The following is a 21962-nucleotide window of genomic DNA, read 5'->3' as shown; positions in this document are numbered from 1 at the left end:
TTAAAAAGTAATTAGTGATACAAGGCAGTATTTCTGTCTGAGTAGCAACCATTGCTCTCCCTTCTTGTGCTAGACAGTACAAGGACACTAAGGTAAACAAATATGAAATAAATCACATCCGTCAAAACATTAAGCCAATATATTTGCAGAATTAGTAAGGAGAAAACATTTTGTTTTAGTGTTGGACATTCTCCTAAGAATGTAGCATAACAGATTTTTGGCAAGGAAATAATACACAAACGTTTATAACTGTTGTAATTGGCTCTTCCTTTGAGGTAAGTATACAGCCATAGAGGTATTCGGAAAATGCATCAAACGGATTCCAAAAGGTTTATTAAGACTTCATCGATGGCATAAAAATACATATTATGGCAGATATCATATATATATATTAACAATTGTATTGATTGGTCAAAGCTACCATTCTTTTAAAATGACAGAAAATAGTGCAAAACTTTTCTGTATCCGAAATGGCTGAACATAACTTGCCAGGTAAGAAAATAGAGACAAATCCCAAGCCCAAAATATAAAATAAAGCAGTTTGAGCTTAACTTTAAGAGAATGTTATGGAATAAAAAAAATACATTAGATGAAAGATCTACAGAAAAGTGCAATGCAAGAAAAGTGAAACGTGGATACAAAATGTTATGAGCACTTCATACAAACCTAATGAACTAGGTAGACAAATCACACTTAGTAACAAACGTAATCCCTAAAAAAAACTCAAACGTTTTAAAGTTTGAATACTGTATACTCTGTCAATGGTAGTGTATGAATGTAGATCAATTGCAACATTGACAGAAAAACACCAAATCTAATCTTGGTTTGCTTTAGTCTCTTATTATACTCCATAAGAAATCAAAGTAACTTAATTGGTGCACTAAAGATAACTACTGCAGTAGTTTCAAAATAACATACACAAAAACACATTACTCAACATAAAATATGCATAATTCAACCCTAAAGATAATTGTTACATACTTGCAGTCTAAATTGGGAGGTGATCTCACCTGTATAGTCCTCCCACCTTTCATTTAGCTGCAAGAACAAAATGTACCTTCAGTTTCTAATACTAAAAGCTTGTGGTCTATTCATACTTATCAGCAATGGTGGCTTGCTCTTTGGTTAATCTCAGTGGTTGGAAAATGGCCAGAGTAAATGTCTGGATACTGCCTATGAAACTCATCATAGAAACATTTATTAGACTTTGATTAACTTTATATTTTTTTTAACACCTTAGTTAGAATTTCAAATCATAAGTTGTAAACAAAGTTGTAGTTCGATGGAAAATATGAAAGCGTTCAGACAACATGCCATCTAACTTGTTATCTGCTTGAGCTTCTCCTTCCTGTCCTTCATCGACATGTTCTTGTCTTGACCAGGCTCTCCAGTAGGTCAGCGATCGCAGCCTGGGACAAACTCAGCTTCTACTCATCAAACTCTTTGGTGCTGATCCGTCTACAAAAGGAGTGGACGGGCACAGGGGCACCAACAATGTTATGTTATCTAGGGGAGGAAAGAAAACAGGCTCAAATCTCATACATGTAAGCAGTTGGGAAAAAAAGAAATCATAGAAAATTGATCATGGAAGCTTTTTAAAAATAAAAGCGACAATAGTACTGTACCTGCACTTTCCTGAGGTAGGCGATGTGGTCCTGGACTGCATTCTGCAGATAGACAGGCACCTGGAGGATCTCCTGGTGATGATCCATGAGGAAGGAGACCAGTCTGGTGGCCAGCAGCTCATCCAGGTCCATCTCCTCCTTACAGCCCAGCACGCAGTGAGAGAACATATGCGCCATCTGAAAACGCAATGGGATTGAATAATGGAGTTGAGGACATGTTCATTTCATGCTCTTTTTAGGTTTACCATGTTCAGATCACGCAGAATTGTAAAACCTGTTTCTCCTCACCAGTGTGTGTGTTGCTATGGCGTCATGGAGCCGAGGCAGGTCCATGTTCTGACTCATCCGGGAGATCATTCTCATCAGCAGCTGGAGCTTCCTTCGGCTGGCAGGAGGCAGAAACAGGGTGCAGAGCTGCAGAGCCTCAATGGCCACCTGCTCCAACTGAGGCTGGAGGAGACCTTCACACAGAATGGGTGTGTGAAGTTGGCCCTTTGTACACATCAGATCATAATGATACACACAACCACTAGGACTTGAGGCTAATGAAATACATTGAAGTGACTGAAGCATCCGTGTGATTAACTGGAAGAAATAAATGTATATTGCAATGGCAAAAAAGCAATTGCTTCTCACTACAGTAATAGCACTTGTACAAGTTACTAAATGTAATGTCATATCTAGACATAGGGAGTATCAAGGCAGACTTTAAACAGAGCAGTTTAAAGTTCTGGAGAGCATCCATATGGATACATTTGAAATTCATCCAGTGATAACATTAAAGGACAATTAGATCCTCACCCCACATTAGTGAAAGCCCAATGAGTAATGTTAGTCAGGTGTTAAGACATGCAAAAGCACAACACACAAGCATTCAGTTAAGATGGCGCCGAAGAGAATGGCTGATGTTTTACATGCCCGTAACCAAATTGTGCCATTTTGTTCCTCTTTTGCATTGTTTGTAAATTATTTTTTACAACTTATTTTGTACATAACATTGCTGCTACCGTCTCTTATGACCAAAAATAACTTCTGGACATCAGAACTGGGATTACTCACCACGAACTGGAAGAAGCTTTTTCCTTTAACGAGTCCAACGATAAACACATAATGCTCTCCCAGGAACAGGCCTAGAGCCCCGTCATTTGTGTGAAAAGACAGCGGAAAAGAGGACGCATATTGGGCTTCCTTTTGAGAATCCGTAGGCGAGAATCCCACTGCCGTCAATTCTACTTGCTAACATGCAATCATTGGAAAATAAAATTGATAACCTATGATTATCCTACCAACTGGACATTAAGTACTGTAATATCTTATGTTTCACTGAGACGTGGCTGAACGACAACAGGGATAATAGAGCTGGAGGGATTTCCAATGCACTGGCCGAACAGAGAAGCTACGTCTGGTAAGACGAGAGGTGGGGGTGTCTGTCAATAACAGCTGGTGCGCGATATCTAATAAAGAAGTCTCGAGGTACTGTACCTTATGATAAACTGTAGACCACACTATCTACCAAGAGAGTTCTATATCTATATTATTGATAGCAGTATATTTACCACTACAGACTGATGCTGGCACTAAGATAGCACACAACCAACTCAATAAGGCCATAAGCAAACAAGAAAATGCTCACCCAGAAGCGGCGCTCCTAGTAGCAGGGGACTTCAATGCTGGCAAACGTAAATCAGTTTTACCAAATTTTTACCAGCATGCAACCAGAGGGGGGAAAAAATATATAAAATAATAACTAGACCACCTACACAGAGATGCATACAAAGCTCTCCATTTGGCAAATCTGACCATAATTATATCCTCCTGATTCCTGCTTACAAGCAAAAACTAAAGCAGGAAGTACCAGTGACACGCTCAATACGGAAGTGGTCAGTTGACACGGATGCTACAGGACTGGTTTGCTAAGACTGGAATATGTTCTGGGATTCATCCAATGGCATTGAGGAGTATACGACCTCAGTCAGCGGCTTCATCGACAACGTCGTCCCCAGTGACCATACGTACATATCCCAACCAGAAGCCACGCATTACAAGCAACATCCGCATCAAGCTGAAAACTAGAGCTGCCGCTTTCAAGGAGCGGGACACCAATCTGGACGCCTATAAGAAATCTCGCTATTCCCTCAGACGAACCATCAAACAAGCAAAGTGTCAATACAGGATTAAGATTGAAACCTATTACACCGGCTCTGACACTCGGATGTGGCAGGGCTTGAAAACTATTACGGACTACAAAGTCCAACTGGCAAGTATCTTCATTGGTATTTTCAACCTCTTCCTGTAATACCTACATGTTTCAAGCAGACCACCATAGTCCCTGTGCCCAAGGAAGCGAAGGTAACCTGCCTAAATGATTTCTGCCTCGTAGAGCTCACGTCAGTAGCCATGAAGTGCTTTGAAAGGCTGGTCATGGCTCACATCAACAGCATCCTCCCAGACCCACTCTTATTCGCATACCGCCCCAACTGATCCACAGATGACGCAATCTCAAATCGCACGCCACACTGCCCTTTCCCACCTGGACAAAAGGAATACCTGTGTGAGAATGCTGTTCATTGAATACAGCTCAGCGTTCAACACCATAATGCCCACAAAGCGCATCACTAAGCTAAGGACCCTGGGACTAAACACCTCCCTCTGCAACTGGATCCTGGGACTTCATGTACCGCCTCCAGGTGGTAAGGGTAGGCAACAACACGTCTGCCAAGCTGATTCCCTCCCCCCCAGGGGTGTGTACTTACTCCCCTCCTGTACTCCCTGTTCACCCACAACCACGTGGCCAAACACGACTCCAACACCATCCTTAAGTTTGCTGACAACATTGGTAGGCCTGATCACCAACAACGATTAGACAGCCTATAGGGAGGTGGTCAGAGAACTGGCAGTGTGGTGCCAGGAAAACAACCTCGCCTTCAATATGAGCAAGACAAAGGAGCTGATCATGGTCTACAGGAAAAGGCGGGCTGAACAGGCCCCCATTATCAACGGGGCTGTAGTGGAGCGGGTGGAGAGTTAAGTTCCTTGGTGTCGACATCAACAACGAGCTATCATGGTCCAAGCACACCATGAGTCGTGAAGAGGGCACAAAAAAAATCTTTGCCCCCTCAGGAGACACAGAAGATCTGGCATGGGTCCCCAGATCCTCAAAAAGTTCTACAGCTGCACCATCGAGAGCATCCTGACCGGTTGCATCACCGCCTGGTATGTCAACTGCTGAGCATCTGACCTTAAGGTGCTACAGAGGGTAGTGCGTACGGCCCAGTAAATCACTGGGGCCAAGCTTCTTGACATCCAGGACCTATATAATAGGTGGTGTTAGAGGAAAACCCATAAAATTGTCAGACTTCAGTCACAAGTTATAGACTGGTTTCTCTGCTACCGCACCGCAAGCGGCTTCTACCCCCAAGCCATAAGACTACTCAACAATTAATCAAATTGCCACCGGACTATTTACATTGACACTCCCCCGCCATTTGTTTGTACACTGCTGCTACTCGCTGTTTATCATCTATGCATAGTCACTTCATCCCTACCTACATGTACAAATGAACTCAACCTGTACCCACACACACTGACGCGGTACCGGTACCCCCTGTAAATAGCCCCGTTATTGTCACTTATTTTTTACTTTAGTTTATTTGGTAAATATTTTCTTCTTCTTGAACTGCACTGTTGGTTAAGGGCTGGTAAGTAAGAATTTCACAGGAAAGTCTACACTTGTATTCAGCACGAGACAAAGTTTGATTTGCAGACGCAGGCTTACTTTGCTCGGGACTCCGGTACCGTGCATAAGTGGACACCGAAGGCAGAGCAAGGGTCGGCCTAGACAGGTCCAGAGAGCTCTGACAGCGCCTGCTAACAGAGGGCTCTGGTCGGAGGTCCATGCTGCTGGTCCTCAGGTTGAGCAGACTGGGGCCCCTCAGGCCAATAATGGAGGAGTCTGGCTTCATGGTGATGTCTGCTACAGGGACAATAACACCAAAACAGCTGGCAGACATCTTTCTGTGCTTAGCTATATCCAAACAGGTACCAATGCTCCTTGGGCATCTGACTGAATGAGGGGTTGTCCATTGGTAGGGAGATGCCGATTCTGGCGCAGTGAGTGCTACCCTCTACAGAAGTCACACCTGAACTGGTGTCACAACTAGGAGCAGTTCCCATGGTGACAAAGCCTTGGGATTCAGAGTTAGGGCAGCTGTCTGGCTGAGAGTGTTTTACTCTGAGGTGGAGTGCTGTACTTGCTGCCATTGTTACTTTTGCAGGACGCCAGACTCTCAGAAGACTGGAACAACTTGAGTCGGGAGCATAAGTTGGACTCTGGCAATTCATCCAAGATTCTCTCCAGGGAACAGCTCCTGGGTCTGAGCCTAATGGACAAGGCTCCACTGCTCTGACCGGGACAGGCTCAGACTGCTGCCTTCAAAGACATCCCCAGAACTAGCCCTTCAGCCTGGCAGGCCCATCTGGGGGACCCTCCTGGTACAACCTGTCTTCAAAGCTGCATACATGGACTGGGCATTCGAGCTGAGCACTTCTCTCATTGGTGAGTCGCCCTCATCAAAAGCCCCCTTCCGAATTAAGCTCAACAGCAGAGATTCGGTAGATTTGAATTGGTTAACAGCACTGTTCGTGTGATGGTTTTTTGCAGGCTGGGGGTAGCTTTGGGTAGCTGGGCACCTCTTGTTTTTTTTTCCCGCTTTCCTCAGTTTTAGAAGCCAAAATGTAGCCACATAAAACTAGCAAGGGACCAGACAAAAACAAAACTTGTGAAGCCGGCAGGACAAACAAGAGTGGGCACATTTCTTGGGGGGGAGGGGGGCTAAATTGGACACACGAGTTAGTAATAACACAAGTCACAGCGCAGTCAAGACATCCTCTATTATGAGGCAAATAAACCAGTTGCAGTTTCATGCTGCTTGTATTAGATATGGCCAATCTTATTGTTCAACTGGAGAGTGGAGATATGTCTCAAACAATATCTCATCCAAAATAAGTTCCCATTTACAGAGGCATTTCATAGAGAAGGATGAAAATGTAAAACACCATTCACATTACTCATATTAACTAATGTAAACCTGAATCCATTAACCACACCTGAGATGTGTACTCTAATTTACAAATAACTGCAAATGCAGCTAAAGATGGAGTGCAAATGACATTACGGGTGAATTGACCCTTTGCTATGCCCCACACTGGACTTTGGGGCAACCAATGGCAGCACTCAAATGGGGGAGGGGTCTTTAACAGTGAACCAAGGGCACTTGCTACTGTTTATTCCTGAAATGCAGAGTCTGTTGGAGTATTCTTCCAATCTGAAATTATACTTTTGTTACATTGTTTGCTAGCTATGCTGCTTAGCTAGCCAAGTCTCATAGACCACCAAACATTGCCAATGCTAGTCAGCCACTCAATATAAAACTTGTTTTCTCTAAATGCATGTTAACCAGCCAAGTTATGAATACAACTCCCATCTGCTGTCAACATCAGGGTATGATTTGAGAGCTCTAGCTAGTTAGCGCCATGCTGAGTGAATTCAGAGCCATTCAATGGCTAGCCACACTACAAACATAATTTTACCAGGTTCATGTGAAGCAATTGTAATGACAGTCCACCACAACATATCCAATTTCCTGATTAGCAAGGGGTAGTCGGTCTTTTAATAGACAATGAAAATGAACAGAGTTTGAGCTCAACAGTAACCAAAGGGGGCAGGGCTTAGAGAAGGGTAAATTTAATCCAGATTTTAGTAACACCTTAGGTTAGGGAGGAACAGAGAAACCATTGAAATTGAGTGTCATACAATTTCACCTTTGACAATAATGCATTCAATTCAAAAGTTTGTCAAATGTATACATACCCAAGATGTTGACAAACAACTTGTAGTATTCAGATGTGAGAATTGGCCGAGGGAGGCTATAGAAGTAGTCAGAGACCGTTTTGAACACATCCCTCTCAAACCCAGGATAGGATGGCTGGCTGGCATCATACTTCGGCCCTAGAATGGTATGGGTGATATTTGACATGTTGGTCTGAAACAAAAGCTCTCATATTGAGCCTTGTTTCATATGAGGGGAAATATTCATACAATACACACACACAAAAAAAGTAACTTACAGTTTGCAAGACCTTTCATTGCAGACAAAACCCAGTGTGGGAGGTCATCTGTGGGGAAAAAGCTTCAATAAGGTCCGGCGGGCCGCACTGACATTGGTTACTTTTCCTCGCCGTCGAAATTTGCAAATTAAGTCCCATTTATTGTTTTTGGAATGTAATGCTCTTTGACTGTCTAGCTTTCATTTAGGCGATTATTAGCGAGCTGGACACAGTCAAGAAACTATGAATGTACGTCCTTTATCATTTCCACACACCCACCCGCGGGTTGGATTGGACCCCCTAGCGGGCTGGATCTGGCCTGCGGGCTGTATGTTTGATACCCCTGGTCTACACTGTGTAAACAGAGTGCAGATATAAAAATCAGACCTACCCGTCTTATCCTCAAGTGTAACAACCCCATGCTTGTTCACAGTGGTCATGTTGTACACAATGTTTTGAGGATTGATGTGTCTTGGATCCAAAACAACCTCAAGTGAGGTCAATCCCAATGTTTTCTGCAGGCTGAAAACATGAAATGGCAATAGATTAAGGATCTAATCATTCAAACTTTTGAGAATAATTTAAGAGTGGATCTTACTGTGTGAGAGTGATGCCTCTCCAAACATCCTGGATTTCTTCCTCTGTTAATACTCTGGGCTGTACCACTTCGCTCACAGGCTCAGTCTCCATATCTTGTTTTGAGCGAACCACATTTTCCTGTGAAAAATAATAATGCATCTGTCAATTATGTAGACAAGTGAGGAAGTCATACCAGAGACACTGTGGTTGCCCGGCTACCCATCCACAGCGCTCCGGCCAAACGAATGATAGAGGACTCGTGCTCAAAAGCTTGTTTAAGCAGGAGAAGCTCCATTGAGGACTTCCACAATTTTAAAGTATTCAACTGGGTGAGACTTCCTATGGATCTGATAATTCCATCCAGGTCATCAGGAGGGATCAGCCAATGAATTACACTTGTGAGCAAACATTCTATCTGCAGGTGGCGGTAAATCATCAACCTTGGCGTTATACCTGTTCAAACACACTCCAGGTGGCAGCATGCACTATTTCAGTTTGTTTACCAACTCAGAAGTAGAAGAAAATGGACTACTTCAAAAATGGAGATGGCCTCAATGGCGCTGCCCATGTGCTCACAGACACCATTATGGGACAGATGCAGAGTCATCGATCATTCAACAGTCTGGATTTGCCTCCCTCCCCGACAACTTCTGGAATGCGAAACACTGACCATTCTGATTGGTCCCAGAAACCAATGGGTTGGGCCATCAACTTTGATACTCATTCTCAGATGTTAGAGACGATCCAATCGCTGATAAATTCATTTTGTACAATGGCCCTCATGTTGACTTCATGTACACTACATGACCAAAAGTATGTGGACACCAGCTTGTTGAACATCTAATTCCAAAAATCATGGGCATTAATATGGAGTTGGTCCCCCCTTTGCTGCTATAAAAAGCATCCACTCTTCTACAAAGGCTTTCCACTAGATGTTGGAACATTGCCGCAGGGACTTGCTTCCATTCAGCCACAAGAGCATTAGTGAGGTCGGGCACGGATATTGGGTGACCAGGCCTGGCTTGCAGTCGGCATTCCAATTCATCCATAAGGTGTTCGATTGGGTTGAGGTCAAGGTTCTGCAGGAAAGTCAACTTCTTCCACACTGATCAACAAACCATTTCTGTATGGACCTCGCTTTGTGCATGGGGGCATTGTCATGCTGAAACAAGAAAGGGGGATACCTAGTCAGTTGTACAACAGTGCCTTCAACTGAAATGTGTCTTCTGCATTTAACCCCCTCTGAATCAGAGAGGTGCGGGGGGCTGCCTTAAAATCGACATCCACGTCTTTGGCACCCGGGGAACAGTGGGCTAACTGCCTTGCTCAGGTGCAGGACAGATTTTTACCTTTCGGTTACTGGCCCAACGCTCTAACCACTAGGCTACCTGCCGCCCTCCTACAAACTGTTGCCACAAAGTTGGAAGCACAGAATAATCTAGAATGTCATTGTATGCTGTAGAGTTAAGATTTCTCTTCACTGGAACTAAGGGGCTTAGTCCAACCATGAAAAACAGGCTCAGACCATTATTCCTTCTCCACCAACATTTACAGTTGGCACTATCCATTCAGGCAGGTAGCGTTCTCCTGGCATCCACCAAACCCAGATTTATCCGTCAAACTGCCAATGGCAAAGAGTGATCATCACTCCAGAGAGCACGTTTCCACTGCTCCAGAGTCCAATGGCTGCAAGCTTTATACTACTCCAGCCAACGCTTGGCACTGCGCCTGGTGATCTTAGGCTTGTGTGCGGCTGCTCAGCCATGGAAACCCATTTCATGAAGCTCCTGACAAACAGTTATTGTGCCGACATTGCTTCCAGAAGCAGTTTGGAACTCGGTAGTGGGTGTTGCACGATTATTATGCGCTTCAGGATTCGGCAGTTCCGGTTCTGTAAGCTTATGTGGCCAACCACTTCGCGGCCGAGACGTTTTCCACTTCACAATAACAGCACTTACAGTTGACCGGGGCAGCTCTAGCAGGGCAGAAATTTGATGAACTAACTTGTTGGCAAGGTGGCATCTTATTACAGTGCCACATTGAAAGTCACTGAGCTCTTCAGTAAGGCCATTCTACTGCCAGTGTTTGTCTATGGAGAATGCATCGCTGTGTGCTCAATTTTATACACCCGTCAGCCACGGGTATGACTGAAAAACTCAGGATGAGTCATCAGGCCATAATAGGGGTACATTTATAACAACAGTACTTACTACAGTATCTTTGTCCAGTTTCTTGGAACTCCTACATTTGAAGCCTTCCTTTTCCCTCATTGAGAAACTCTTCTTTACGGATGCAGGCCCTGACACAAGTGGGCAATGGGGAATTCCCTTCAAAAGAGAAGGGAACCTAGGACATTCCAGGTGAAATTATTTAAATACATTTGTGAAATCAAATGTATTGTCAATCATATACAAAGTGTCAGACAAATATCAACATCAAGTATGCTTTGACATCGCATGTCTACAGATTCTACAATTCAAAAGAAACACACCAAATAGATAAATTTACATGTAGAGATGGCAGTTGTCCTCGAAATCTTCGGAACCCCATCTGCCCTTTACATCCTCGATTACATGATTCTTGAGGAACTTCTTCAGCAGCTGGACAGTCTGTTGTCTGGTGACATCTGGTCCGAAGTTACTATTGTTCCTGAGCAGTTCATGCAACCAGTCGACAGCTGCCACAGCAGTAAAACAGTTCGCATACACTCTGAAGTGCTGCCGATGTTTTCGCAGAGGCATTCCCGCTCGGAAAAGCTTTGCAACTTCATTCCACTGCAAATGGAAAATGTAAATAGCTGTATGCATGCATGCCTACAGTACTTTCTAAAAGATTAGGTAATTATCTGTAACATTGCATTTGGGTTGAAATCCCAGTGCAGTCAAAAACGTGATTTGTGTGATATTACTTTTAACACTAGGAGGTTGGAATACTACTGTGAAAAAGATGCTGTTTAGTGTGAGAGCTGTTTGAAAAGACAAGAGTTTTGGCCTGCCTGGGGATATAAATTAGTTAATAGACCAATAAGAAAGACAGTTTCAAAACTCTGCCTATAGGGCTCCGAAAGGACACACCCCTCTTTCCACAATTTCGGTTCTGGAACTGACACTCACTCATTTGTAGCATACTAATTTCAACAACAACAGCAGCGTGTTTCCAAACATTGAATGGGTACAAAAATAAAACATTTTTTACCGAGACGAAAAGTCAAGGCTATGTAGATACCAGAGTTAGTTGTCGTACAAACTACTCATCCTGCGAACACATGACGGCACTCAATAACTGCTGTATCGTCCGATCACAGCAGCTACAAGTGACTTAAACTGTTAGCGAACAGGTCATGTCACATCATGTGTTCAATAACAGATCGTTGGACAATAGAGACTGCAAAGCTCATGCTAGTGTAGGTTTTGGTGTTCTTTGAAACAGAAACTGACAGTAAAAACATCATTTCTCAACACAGAGGTTGGAACTCTCATAACCGATGGGCACTACATCAACATACAAATTGTTTAGCAAACGTCTACATTACAGAGTAATATCGCCAATATTTGATATCACTACGGGTTTCGTGGATTGAGAATCCATGTCCGGAATCGCTCGTTGCAGCTCTAACAGCTAGTTTTCCCCTCCCCACTCAGACCACTCCCAGACAGTAATAGTACATTTTTAACCTTTATTTAACTAGGCAAGTCAGTTAAGAACAAATTCTTATTCACAATGACAGCCTATCCTGGCCTGCACTGGCCCAATAATGCACCGCCCTATGGGACTCCCAATCACAGCCAGATGTGATACAGCCTGGAATCGAACCAGGGACTGTAGTGACACCTCTTGCACTGAGATGCAGTGCCTTAGACCATTTGTCTTTCTTGTTTACCATTTTAATTGAAAAGAATCACAGTAAGGTACTTAATTGTTACGCAGAAATGACTTGATATTGAGATAAAAACAGCTACATTGGAACTTTAAACTATGTAATTAAGCTGATTAAGGCACATCCTAAAACATTGGCAAGCAAGCAAACTATCGGGACAGAGGCATATACAGAGTATACAAAACACCTTCCTAATATTGAGTATATTTGCCCTCAGAACAGCCTCAATTCATCAGGGCATGGACTTTACAAGGTGTTGAAAGCGTTCCTAATTAGCATTAAAATATTCCCCATGTAATGTTATGTACCTGAATGTCTAGAATGAGCCTTATGATGCTTTTATGTCAACATTCTATGGCAGCCATGTTAGCTCCCCATTAACATTACATGGGGAATATTTAAACACAATAATCTGGGTGGTTCGAGCCCTGAATAATGATTTGCTGACAGCCTTGGTTTATCAGACCGTATAAACTCACCCCATTCCGTACAAATGTGCGCAACCGCGACATTCAAACGAGGCTACAAAGAAAACGAATGGGACTGTAGCGACTGTGTTGACTTCAAAATTGGGGGTGTGAACTAGGTTTCTATTCAAGCGCTGATCGACATGGTAATGACTCTATAGTATTGGAGAAAAGTTTTAAAAAACGGACCCTTGTACAGCACGCATAAAGCAACTATTCTGTCTTACAATCTCTCTCCACCAGGTGTAGCACGTCTCTCATCCTTTAAAAACAAGAAATGGACAGTGACGGGGGTAAGGGGGGGATACCTAGTATTTTTTTGCGTCAGCATTGCATGCGATCATCATGCTCAAAGCCGCTGTTTACTTCTAAGATCACTTTAGCACCGCCCTAAAAACCCGATTCAAATTCGACACAAACCTTCAAATAGGTATGTAATGACACATTATATAAACACTTTATAGTGTTTTATTTACACTTCAGAGGCGATAGGTTGGACAGATGGAGTGAAAAAAAAGTAATTTTCCCACACGACATCTCTCCTTCTCACTATCACACATTAGTTTCGCTTCCCCACCCGCCATTTTTAAAAAGACCCGACGGGGCTCATTGCCTGCTTGAATTATGCAGAAATGGGCAGTGTTTAGGTCATGTAATTGGTTCTGTTGGAAAGGGAAGAAATTGTGCTTTACAATGGTATTGACATTACAGTTGATCTGGAAGTATTACGTTTTTGGGGCGCTAAAATAAGGGCAATTGTACGGACCAAGGCGATGTACGAGTTTACTTTACCACGGGTATGACAAAACATTTATTTGTAGTGTTCCAATTATATTAGTTTATAACAGTTTAGTTTATAATAGCAATAAAGGTGCCCTCGTGTTTCCCAGACGAAACAGGAAGTTCAAGTGCATATACTAAGACACATTTGTTGGATTTGGGCATTGTGACTTTCGGTTGTTCGGCTGGCCTCAAGAAAGTTGTGTGCCCGAAGTTCGGGAGCCGAAGTCAACGCCCCATCGTCCATGATTGGTCAACTGTAGGGATTCTTCAATAAAGTAGTCATTGAACGAGAGACAATACTGTGCCAACCATCTTAGTTAGATGTAAAATTTCGCAACTAAGATTTACGACAAAAACATAACAATTAATGACCGAATTATTGAGTTACCTTAGATTAATTCTGACTATTTTGAAGAATTGGATACTGCCTACGATGTCTCAAAATTGACAAATACTGTTAGTTTATTTTTGATTTTTCAAGCGTTATTTTAAAGGGAGTATGCAAACACTCTAGGTTCCCATAGCCAACGTCATCCGAACTGAAACATGCTGATATCTTCAGGCACCTCGGGGTTCGTGGTATTTGACCAATATACCACGGCTAAGGTATCCAGGTACTCAGCGTTGCGAAAGAACAACCCGTACGCTTCGAACACATCGACCGCTCTTGCATGTTGGTACAAATTGAAACGCTGCGTTTGCATTGCTTTCGGTGTGGTGCATACGGAACGTGTGAGTCAAACTGTATGTTTAGATGGCTTGACAGAAATGGTAGCAGGAAGTCAATGTCGAACTTTTGTAGCGGTTCATGCCGATACTATTTGCGCAATGATACTGTCGGTGTGTTCGAAGCGTCAGCCATGGTATATTGCCCACATACTAATACCCCCGCCCCCCCCCCCCCCCCCCCTCTTCTGCATGTTTAGAAATAAAACAATATTCAACATTCTAAAAGAAGGCCTAATTATTCGTAAGGCTCTGTTTCGAGAGGTTTTACTGCTCATCCTAACATATTGTTGGCTCGGGGTTGTCTGTCTGACTAAAAATTAAACATACAAGACAGTGTTATTTTGCATTTTGAGTGATCTGCTCAGATCTTAGTTAACTACTTCCCAGTCAACTTGCGTTGTACTGGCTAGCAAGCAGCATTATTTCACCACACTGTACTGGCTAGCAAGCTAACTTAACGGTCAACTTCATAACAAGAAAAGATTACCAGTTTTGTCGCCCTGTAAGGACCGGGAGTGACAAGCGAACTCATAATATTGAAGCTAGAAACGAAGACAATCAACATGCAAAAACACACATTGTCTTATTTTGTTGCTAGCAGGGGCCAACTTGCCACATTCTCAACAGTGCCGAAGTCACAGATCGAATTAAGGGTTCCCTGGCGTTCCACACTATTTAAATGATGAGCCTTGTTCTGGAGGCAGCTGATTGAACAACATTTGTCACGTGACTATTCATAGGCGGACAAATTAAATAAAAGAGTACTGTACAAATAGGTGAGACCTTTGACAAGACTCATGAGTGATTATGCTAACACGGGCAACAATGTATCAAATCTCATCAGAGATTATCAAAATGATATATCATGTAGCAGTGAATTCTGAGAACCAGAATTTATAGTGAAACATTGAATGTAGACTGCCACCTGGTGCATGCACTATGTTCCTACAACCAACAAAGCAGTACATACAGTAAGCCACTACAAGCTGTTGTTTTGGCTTAGTTTAGTTAACAACATTTAGTTATAGCCCAAACATACCTACAGTGAGCCAGTACTGTAAACATTAGCATATATAAACTATATGCCTGCGGGAATAACTTATTGAATGACATGTTACCATTCATGACACATTCAGTAACTAATCACAAACGGTCTGGTAGTTACTGTTCTTTGATGTTTCATTTATTGAACTAGGCAAGTCAGTTAAGAACAAATTCTTATTTCCCCCAGCAAAACCCAGACAACACTGGGCATCCCAATCACAGTCAGATGGGATGCTGCCTGGATTTCAACCAGGTACTGCAGTGACACTGGAATGCAGTGGCGCAGACCACTGCGCCACTCGGGAGCCCAAGTTGGATGTGATTGGCATCCAACTTTGGTACTGAGTTTTTTGTTGTTGTTTAAACTGTCTACATTAAAGCTGCTCATTAAAAGCTGCAGGCTAAATTGTGCAGATGGTCATAAATATTGCATTGGAAATGAAACTCCACTATTGAAAGAAGGAAGAAAATGAGGTGTTAAAGGCCCTGTACAGTCAAACGTAATTTTCCTGTGTTTTATATATATTTCCACACTATGAAGTTGGCATAAGACCTGATTTCAAATGCATGTGTATTTGAGTATCTGTTATTAAAGATATTTTTTTCTGTCTATTTGAGTATTTTCAATTATACAACCCAGTATTTTTTATTTTTTTTTAACCTTAATTTAACTAGGCAAGTCAGTTAAGTCCAAATTCTTATTGACAATGACGGCCTAAATTTTAATGGTTATTTGTAGAAACAAAATAGTTGATGAAATTGTATTTAATGGGATTTTCAAATACCTGGGTTAAATGCATGGGAATGTATTGGAGTCAGTGTCTTACAATTTTTCAAATACTTTCCAAGTGTATTTCCAAATACATGAACATTTTCACCTACTTGTCTTTTCAAATAAAATATATATGAATACTTTCTTCGAAATGTATGTGAAGGTAATTGAGATATAGTATTTGGACCCAGGTCTGGTTGGAATAATAAAAAATGATGATAATGCCCTTTTAGTGTAAAAGCTGTTGGAAAAGACCACCTGAAATTTCTGTTTTAGCCTACTTGGTGATATCACCAGGCAGTATAAATTAATAGACAAATAACAAAGGGAGTTTCAAACTTCTATGCCAATAACAGTTAATTTTCAGGTTACATATCCCTCCCATTAGGCTTGACCAATTAGTCCCCTCATTCAGACCACTCCCAGACAGTGCTAGCAAAATTCTTGCTTGAGAAATTGCTATTTGCTAAGAAGTTATTTTATTAATTTTGAAAATGTAAATGTAAAACAATCCCAGTAAGGTACTTCATTGTTACCCAGAAATGTTTTGACATTGAGATAAAAATGGCTGTATTGGAACTTTAAGAAATGGGCTTTTGGAAACATATCTGCTGAGCTGAAAGCGTACTAGTGTGGTTCTCTCTGATCAGATCTTCGGAGGAGGCAGCTTCAGAACTACATACAGTCCCTCCTGCTGAGTTGTGCAGGACAGGAACCTCTAATACTATCATCTCATCACCGAGGGCCTCCACTATCCAGGGTTACTGCCTAGTTCCAGTAGACAAGTAGTCCCTTGTCTAATAGTAATATTATTCTACAACTTAACTCTGGATTCTAATCATATTTTGCAATATTGAATTATGGGTGCACCTTTCCTCAAGACATGGGAAAGGTAGTAACACAGCAGGGAACTGTTGTGTGGGAATAACAACTGTAATCTTGTGTATAAAGTCATAGAATGTCTTTACCCCTGTGAAATATCAGGATAACAATAACAATATGTTATTTTGGTATTATGGTAATCATTTGTTGTTGCATAGATCTTCGTAAAACCTTTGAAAAACAATATGTTGAGGGTGGGGAGAGTTTGACAGATGGGTGGGAAAATAAAGGAAGTCACTCTACTTTGTATAACAAAAGGCCTGGGTGAGTTAAATTACAGTGGGACACAGCTGGATAGCAACACGATGTGTAAATCATCTATTGAGGCCCTCTCCTTTTGTCTCTTTAAAAATGTTTCTGAACTATGCTTCTAACATTTTCTAATGAACTAATAAACCAATGTGTATAGCAATTTTGACTTGTTTTTTCTTTTCCTTCTTTTTTGCAAAATAGCACAAAGAAAACAGTGATATTATATAAATGGTTTTCTCTAGGCTCATAACAACCACCCCCTGCTGTATGTTATCCAGTTAGGCATTGCTGTGACACAAAATATTAAAGTAAATAAAAGGAGGTTAGGTCATATGGTCAAAAAAGGTGAGGGTAGTGCTTTAGATTTGCTAATGTCAGTACTGATTGTACGATATACTACTCACTGCAACCATCCCCACAAGCCACCAAACTCTCTTTTTTTTTAATTTTACCCCTTTTTTCTACCCAATTTCGTGGTATCCAATTGTTGTAGTAGCTACTATCTTGTCTCTTTGCTACAACTCCCGTACGGGCTCGGGAGAGACGAAGGCTGAATGTCATGCGTCCTCCGATACACAACCCAACCAGCCGTACTGCTTCTTAACACAGCGCGCATCCAACCCGGAAGCCAGCCGCACCAATGTGTCGGAGGCTACACCGTGCACCTGGCAACCTTGGCTAGCGCGCACTGCGCCCGGCCCGCCACAGGAGTCGCTGGTGCGCGATGAGACAAGGAGATCCCTACCGACCAATCCCTCCCTAACCCGGACGACGCTAGGCCAATTGTGCGTCACCCCACGGACCTCCCGGTCGCGCCGGTTACGACAGAGCCTGGGCGCGAACCCAGGGACTCTGATGTCAAACTCTCTTTAGCAGTGATTTAGATCTGCAGCAGAGCACAGTCTTCTGCAGTAAGAGAGGTATGTGACATATATGGACATAAGTGAAGGCAGGGGCGAAATTAAGGCGTCCCCATGCTTCCCAACAGTTCCTCCATATATTACGACATTTTGTGACGTTTTTGTTAATATTGAACACAACATTTTTTTCTGGAGGCAACCCGAAGTTCGGAGCCGAAGTCTACGCACCTTCCTCGGTGATTGGTCAACAGCTGGGATTCTTCAATAAAGTCTTTATTGTCATTCAACGAGAGACAACTCGTTTTCCTGCAAATGAAAAATACTGCACCAAGCATCTTAGTTAGATGTAAAAGGTCTCCTTGGCAAAAATGTCAAAATTTCTTCAGTTATCTTAGATTCATTCAGACTATTTTGAGGTAGCGCATACTGGATACGGCGCCTCAAAATGGACAAACAGTACTATTGCCGCTTTTCCAAATTTTTTAAACTAAGATCTTTTAAGGGAGTATGAGCACACTTGTTCGGTTCGGCCAGCCACGTGGCTAGGCGCCAGCCGTACTGAGGCATGCAGACACCTTTAGTGATTTGGAGGACTCAGGCAGAGGCCAGTCTGAGACCCCCCACCCATGTTTAACACATTCATGGCTACTGAATGAAGAGCTGTTCTGAGCCATCTCTTTTAGGTGAACTATGCAGAATGAAAAGGCTAACTGAAAATACTTAAAATGCTCTTTACTAGTAACAACCTTTTCATTACCACATCACTTTTCATAGCTCAGGCAGTAGGAAGCTCTCTTCTCCATTTATATGCAGATGATACAGTCTTATACTCAGCTGGCCCCTCCCTGGATTTTGTGTTAAATGCTTTACAACAAAGCTTTCTTAGTGTCCAACAAGCTTTCTCTACCCTTAACCTTGTTCTGAACACCCAGAGCTTGAGGTAGTCACCTCATACAAGTACTTGGGAGTATGGCTAGATGGTACACTGTCCTTCTCTCAGCACATATCAAAGCTGCAGTCAAAGTTAAATCTAGACTTGGTTTCTTCTATCGTAATCACTCCTCCTTCGCCCCAGCTGCCAAACTAATCCTGATTCAGATGACCATCCTACCCATGCTAGATTACGGAGACATCATTTATAGATTGGCAGGTAAGGGTGCTCTCGAGCGGCTAGATGTTCTTTACCACTCGACCATCAGATTTGCCACCAATGCTCCTTATAGGATACATCACTGCACTGTATACTCCTCTGTAAACAGGTAATCTCTGTATAAATTAAATCAAATCGTATTGGTCACTGTTGTTTAAAGTGACTAGTGATACATTCATTACATCCAATTTTTAATTAATAATGTGGCTAGAGATTGAGTCAGTATGTTGCCAGCAGCCACTCAATGTTAGTGATGGCTGTTTAACAGTCGGATTGCCTTGAGATAGAAGCTGTTTTTCAGTCTCCCGGTCCCAGCTTTGATGCACCTGCACTGACCTCGCCTTCTGGATGATAGCGGAGTGAACAGGCAGTGGCTCGGGTGGTTGTTGTCCTTGATGATCGTTTTGGCCTTCCTGTGACAGCGGGTGGTGTAGGTGTCCTGGAGGGCAGGTAGTTTGCCCCCGGTGATGCTTTGTGCAGACCTCACTACCCTTTGGAGAGCCTTACGGTTGTGGGCGAAGCAGTTGCAGTATCAGGCGGTGATACAGCCCAGCAGGATGCTCTCGATTGTGCATCTGGGGGTGGCCCGTCAGAAAGTCCAGGACCCACTTGCATAGGGCGGGGTCAAGACCCAGGGTCTCGAGCTTAATGACGAGTTTGGAGGGTACTATGGTGTTAAATGCTGAGCTGTAATCGATGAACAGCATTCTTACATACGTAGGTATTCCTCTTGTCCAGATGGGTTAGGGCAGTGTGCAGTGTGATTGCGATTGCGTCGTCTGTGGACCTATTGGGGCGGTAAGCAAATTGGAATGGGTCTAGGGTGTCAGGTAGGGTGGAGGTGATATGATCCTTGACTAGTCTCTCAAAGCACTTCATGATGACGGAAGTGAGTGCTACGAGGCAGTAGTCGTTTAGCTCAGTTACCTTAGCTTTCTTGGGAACAGCAACAATGGTGGCCCTCTTGAAGCATGTGGGAACAGAAGACTGGGATAGGGAGAGATTGAATATGTCCATAAACACACCAGCCAGCTGGTCTGCGCATGCTCTGAGGACGTGGCTAGCGATGCTGTCTGGGCCGGCAGTCTTGCGAGGGTGAACACGTTTAAATGTTTTACTCACATTGGCTGCGGTGATGGAGAGCCCACAGATTTTGGTAGTGGGCCATGTCAGTGGCACTGTATTGTCCTCAAAGCAAGCAAAGAAGTTGTTTACTTTGTCTGGGAGCAAGACATCGGTATCCACGACAGGGCTGGTTTTATTTTTGTAATCCGTGATTGACTGTAGACCCTGGCACATACGTCTCGTGTCTGAGCCATTGAATTGCGACTCTACTTTGTCTCTATACTGACGCTTAGCTTGTTTGATTGCCTTGCGGAGGGAATAGCTACACAGTTTGTATTCGGTCATGTTTCCGGTTGCCTTGCCATGATTTAAAGCAGTGGTTCGCGCTTTCAATTTTGCGTGAATGCTGCCATCAATACACGGTTTCTGGTTTAATAGTCACCGTGGGTACAACATCACCGATGCACTTGCTAATGAACTCACATTGTCCCCGTCTGAACTGTGTGCGGGTGTGTGTGGACTATGTTAAGTCCTTAGTGATGTGGACGCCAAGGAATTTGAAGTTCTTGACCCGCTCCACAACAGCCCTGTTGATGAGGATGGGGGCGTGCTCTCCCCTATTTCTCATATAGTCCACAATCAGCTCCTTGGTCTTAATGATGTTGAGGGCGAGGTTGTTGTCCTGGCACCACACTGCTAAGTCTCTGACCTCATCCTTGTAGGCGGACTCATCGTGGTCGGTGATCAGGCCTACCACCGCTGAGCAAATTTGATGATGGTGTTGGAGTTGTGCACGGCCACGCAGTTGTGGATGAATTAGGAGTACAGGAGGGGAATAAGCACACACCGTGTTGAGGGTCAGCATGGCGGAGGTGTTATTGCCTACCCTCACCACCTGGGGCCGACCAGTCAGGAAGTTCAGGATCCAGTTGCAAGGGAGGGGTTCAGTCCCAAAGGTCCCTAGCTTGCTGTTGAGCTTGGAGGGGACTATGGTGTTGAATGCTGAGCTGTAGTCTATGAACAGCATTCTCACAGGTGGGAGAGTGCAGTGTGAAGTACAATTGAGATTGCATCATCTTGAATCTGTTGGGGAGGTATTGAAATGGGAGAGGGTCTAGGGTGTCTGGGATGATGGTGTTGACGTGTGTCATGACCAGCCTTTCAAAGCACTTCATAATTACAGATGTGAGTAATACAGGGTGATAGTCATTTAGGCAGGTTACCTTGGAGATCTTGGGAACAGGGACAATGATGGTCAGCTTGAAACATGTTGGGATTACAGACGGGGACAATGTGAGATTGAGAATGTCTGTGAAGACACTTGCCACCTGGTCTGCGCATGTTTTGAGAACACTCCCTGGTATTCCTTCTGGGTAAGCGGTTTCTTGTTTGTTTATGGCCCCACACAGTTTGTTGAGCGCCAGAGTGGTGTTGGCTTGTGGAGGGATGTAGACAGCTGTGATGGTTATGGATGAGAACTCTTTTGGTCGATAAAAGGGTCTGCAGCTTACCATGAAGTATTCTTTATCAGTTGAGCAAAAGCTTGACATTTCCTTCACACTTGAAGCACCACACCAGTTGTTATTTATGAAAAAACACACTCCACCTTCTTTTGACTTCACCAAAGCCGATCCGCTGCATGGAGTATCCACTGAGTACTACGTGCATAGCGTCATCATCCAGCCACGTTTCCGTAAGACATTTAATATTGCAGCTTTTCAAATCTCTCTGATAGGATACTCTCAAATGAAGCTCATCCATCTTATTCTCGA

General features: G+C 43.2%; 1 protein-coding gene across 1 annotated transcript; it reads right to left on the bottom strand.

The window, feature by feature from the left end:
- Positions 1-924: 924 nt before the first annotated feature.
- Positions 925-14841, bottom strand: LOC110521550 (DEP domain-containing protein 1A). The gene is given in 18 exon segments (XM_090231541.1): positions 925-1127; positions 1130-1183; positions 1332-1376; positions 1379-1528; positions 1613-1802; positions 1914-2086; positions 5401-5681; positions 5683-5847; positions 5849-6025; positions 6027-6307; positions 6309-6373; positions 7495-7632; positions 7752-7799; positions 8122-8252; positions 8329-8447; positions 10520-10655; positions 10818-11083; positions 14653-14841. Coding segments are annotated over 18 exon segments (2565 nt in total). The 5' UTR covers positions 14731-14841; the 3' UTR covers positions 925-1059.
- Between the last annotated feature and the right edge of the window lie 7121 nt (positions 14842-21962).

This window comes from Oncorhynchus mykiss, chromosome 4, assembly GCF_057628025.1.
Source record: "Oncorhynchus mykiss isolate SJ-2025 chromosome 4, ASM5762802v1, whole genome shotgun sequence".
NCBI classification, from domain to species: domain Eukaryota; kingdom Metazoa; phylum Chordata; class Actinopteri; order Salmoniformes; family Salmonidae; genus Oncorhynchus; species Oncorhynchus mykiss.
The sequence above is the reverse complement of the archived record's forward strand: the minus strand, read 5'-3'. Positions and strand labels throughout refer to the sequence as shown.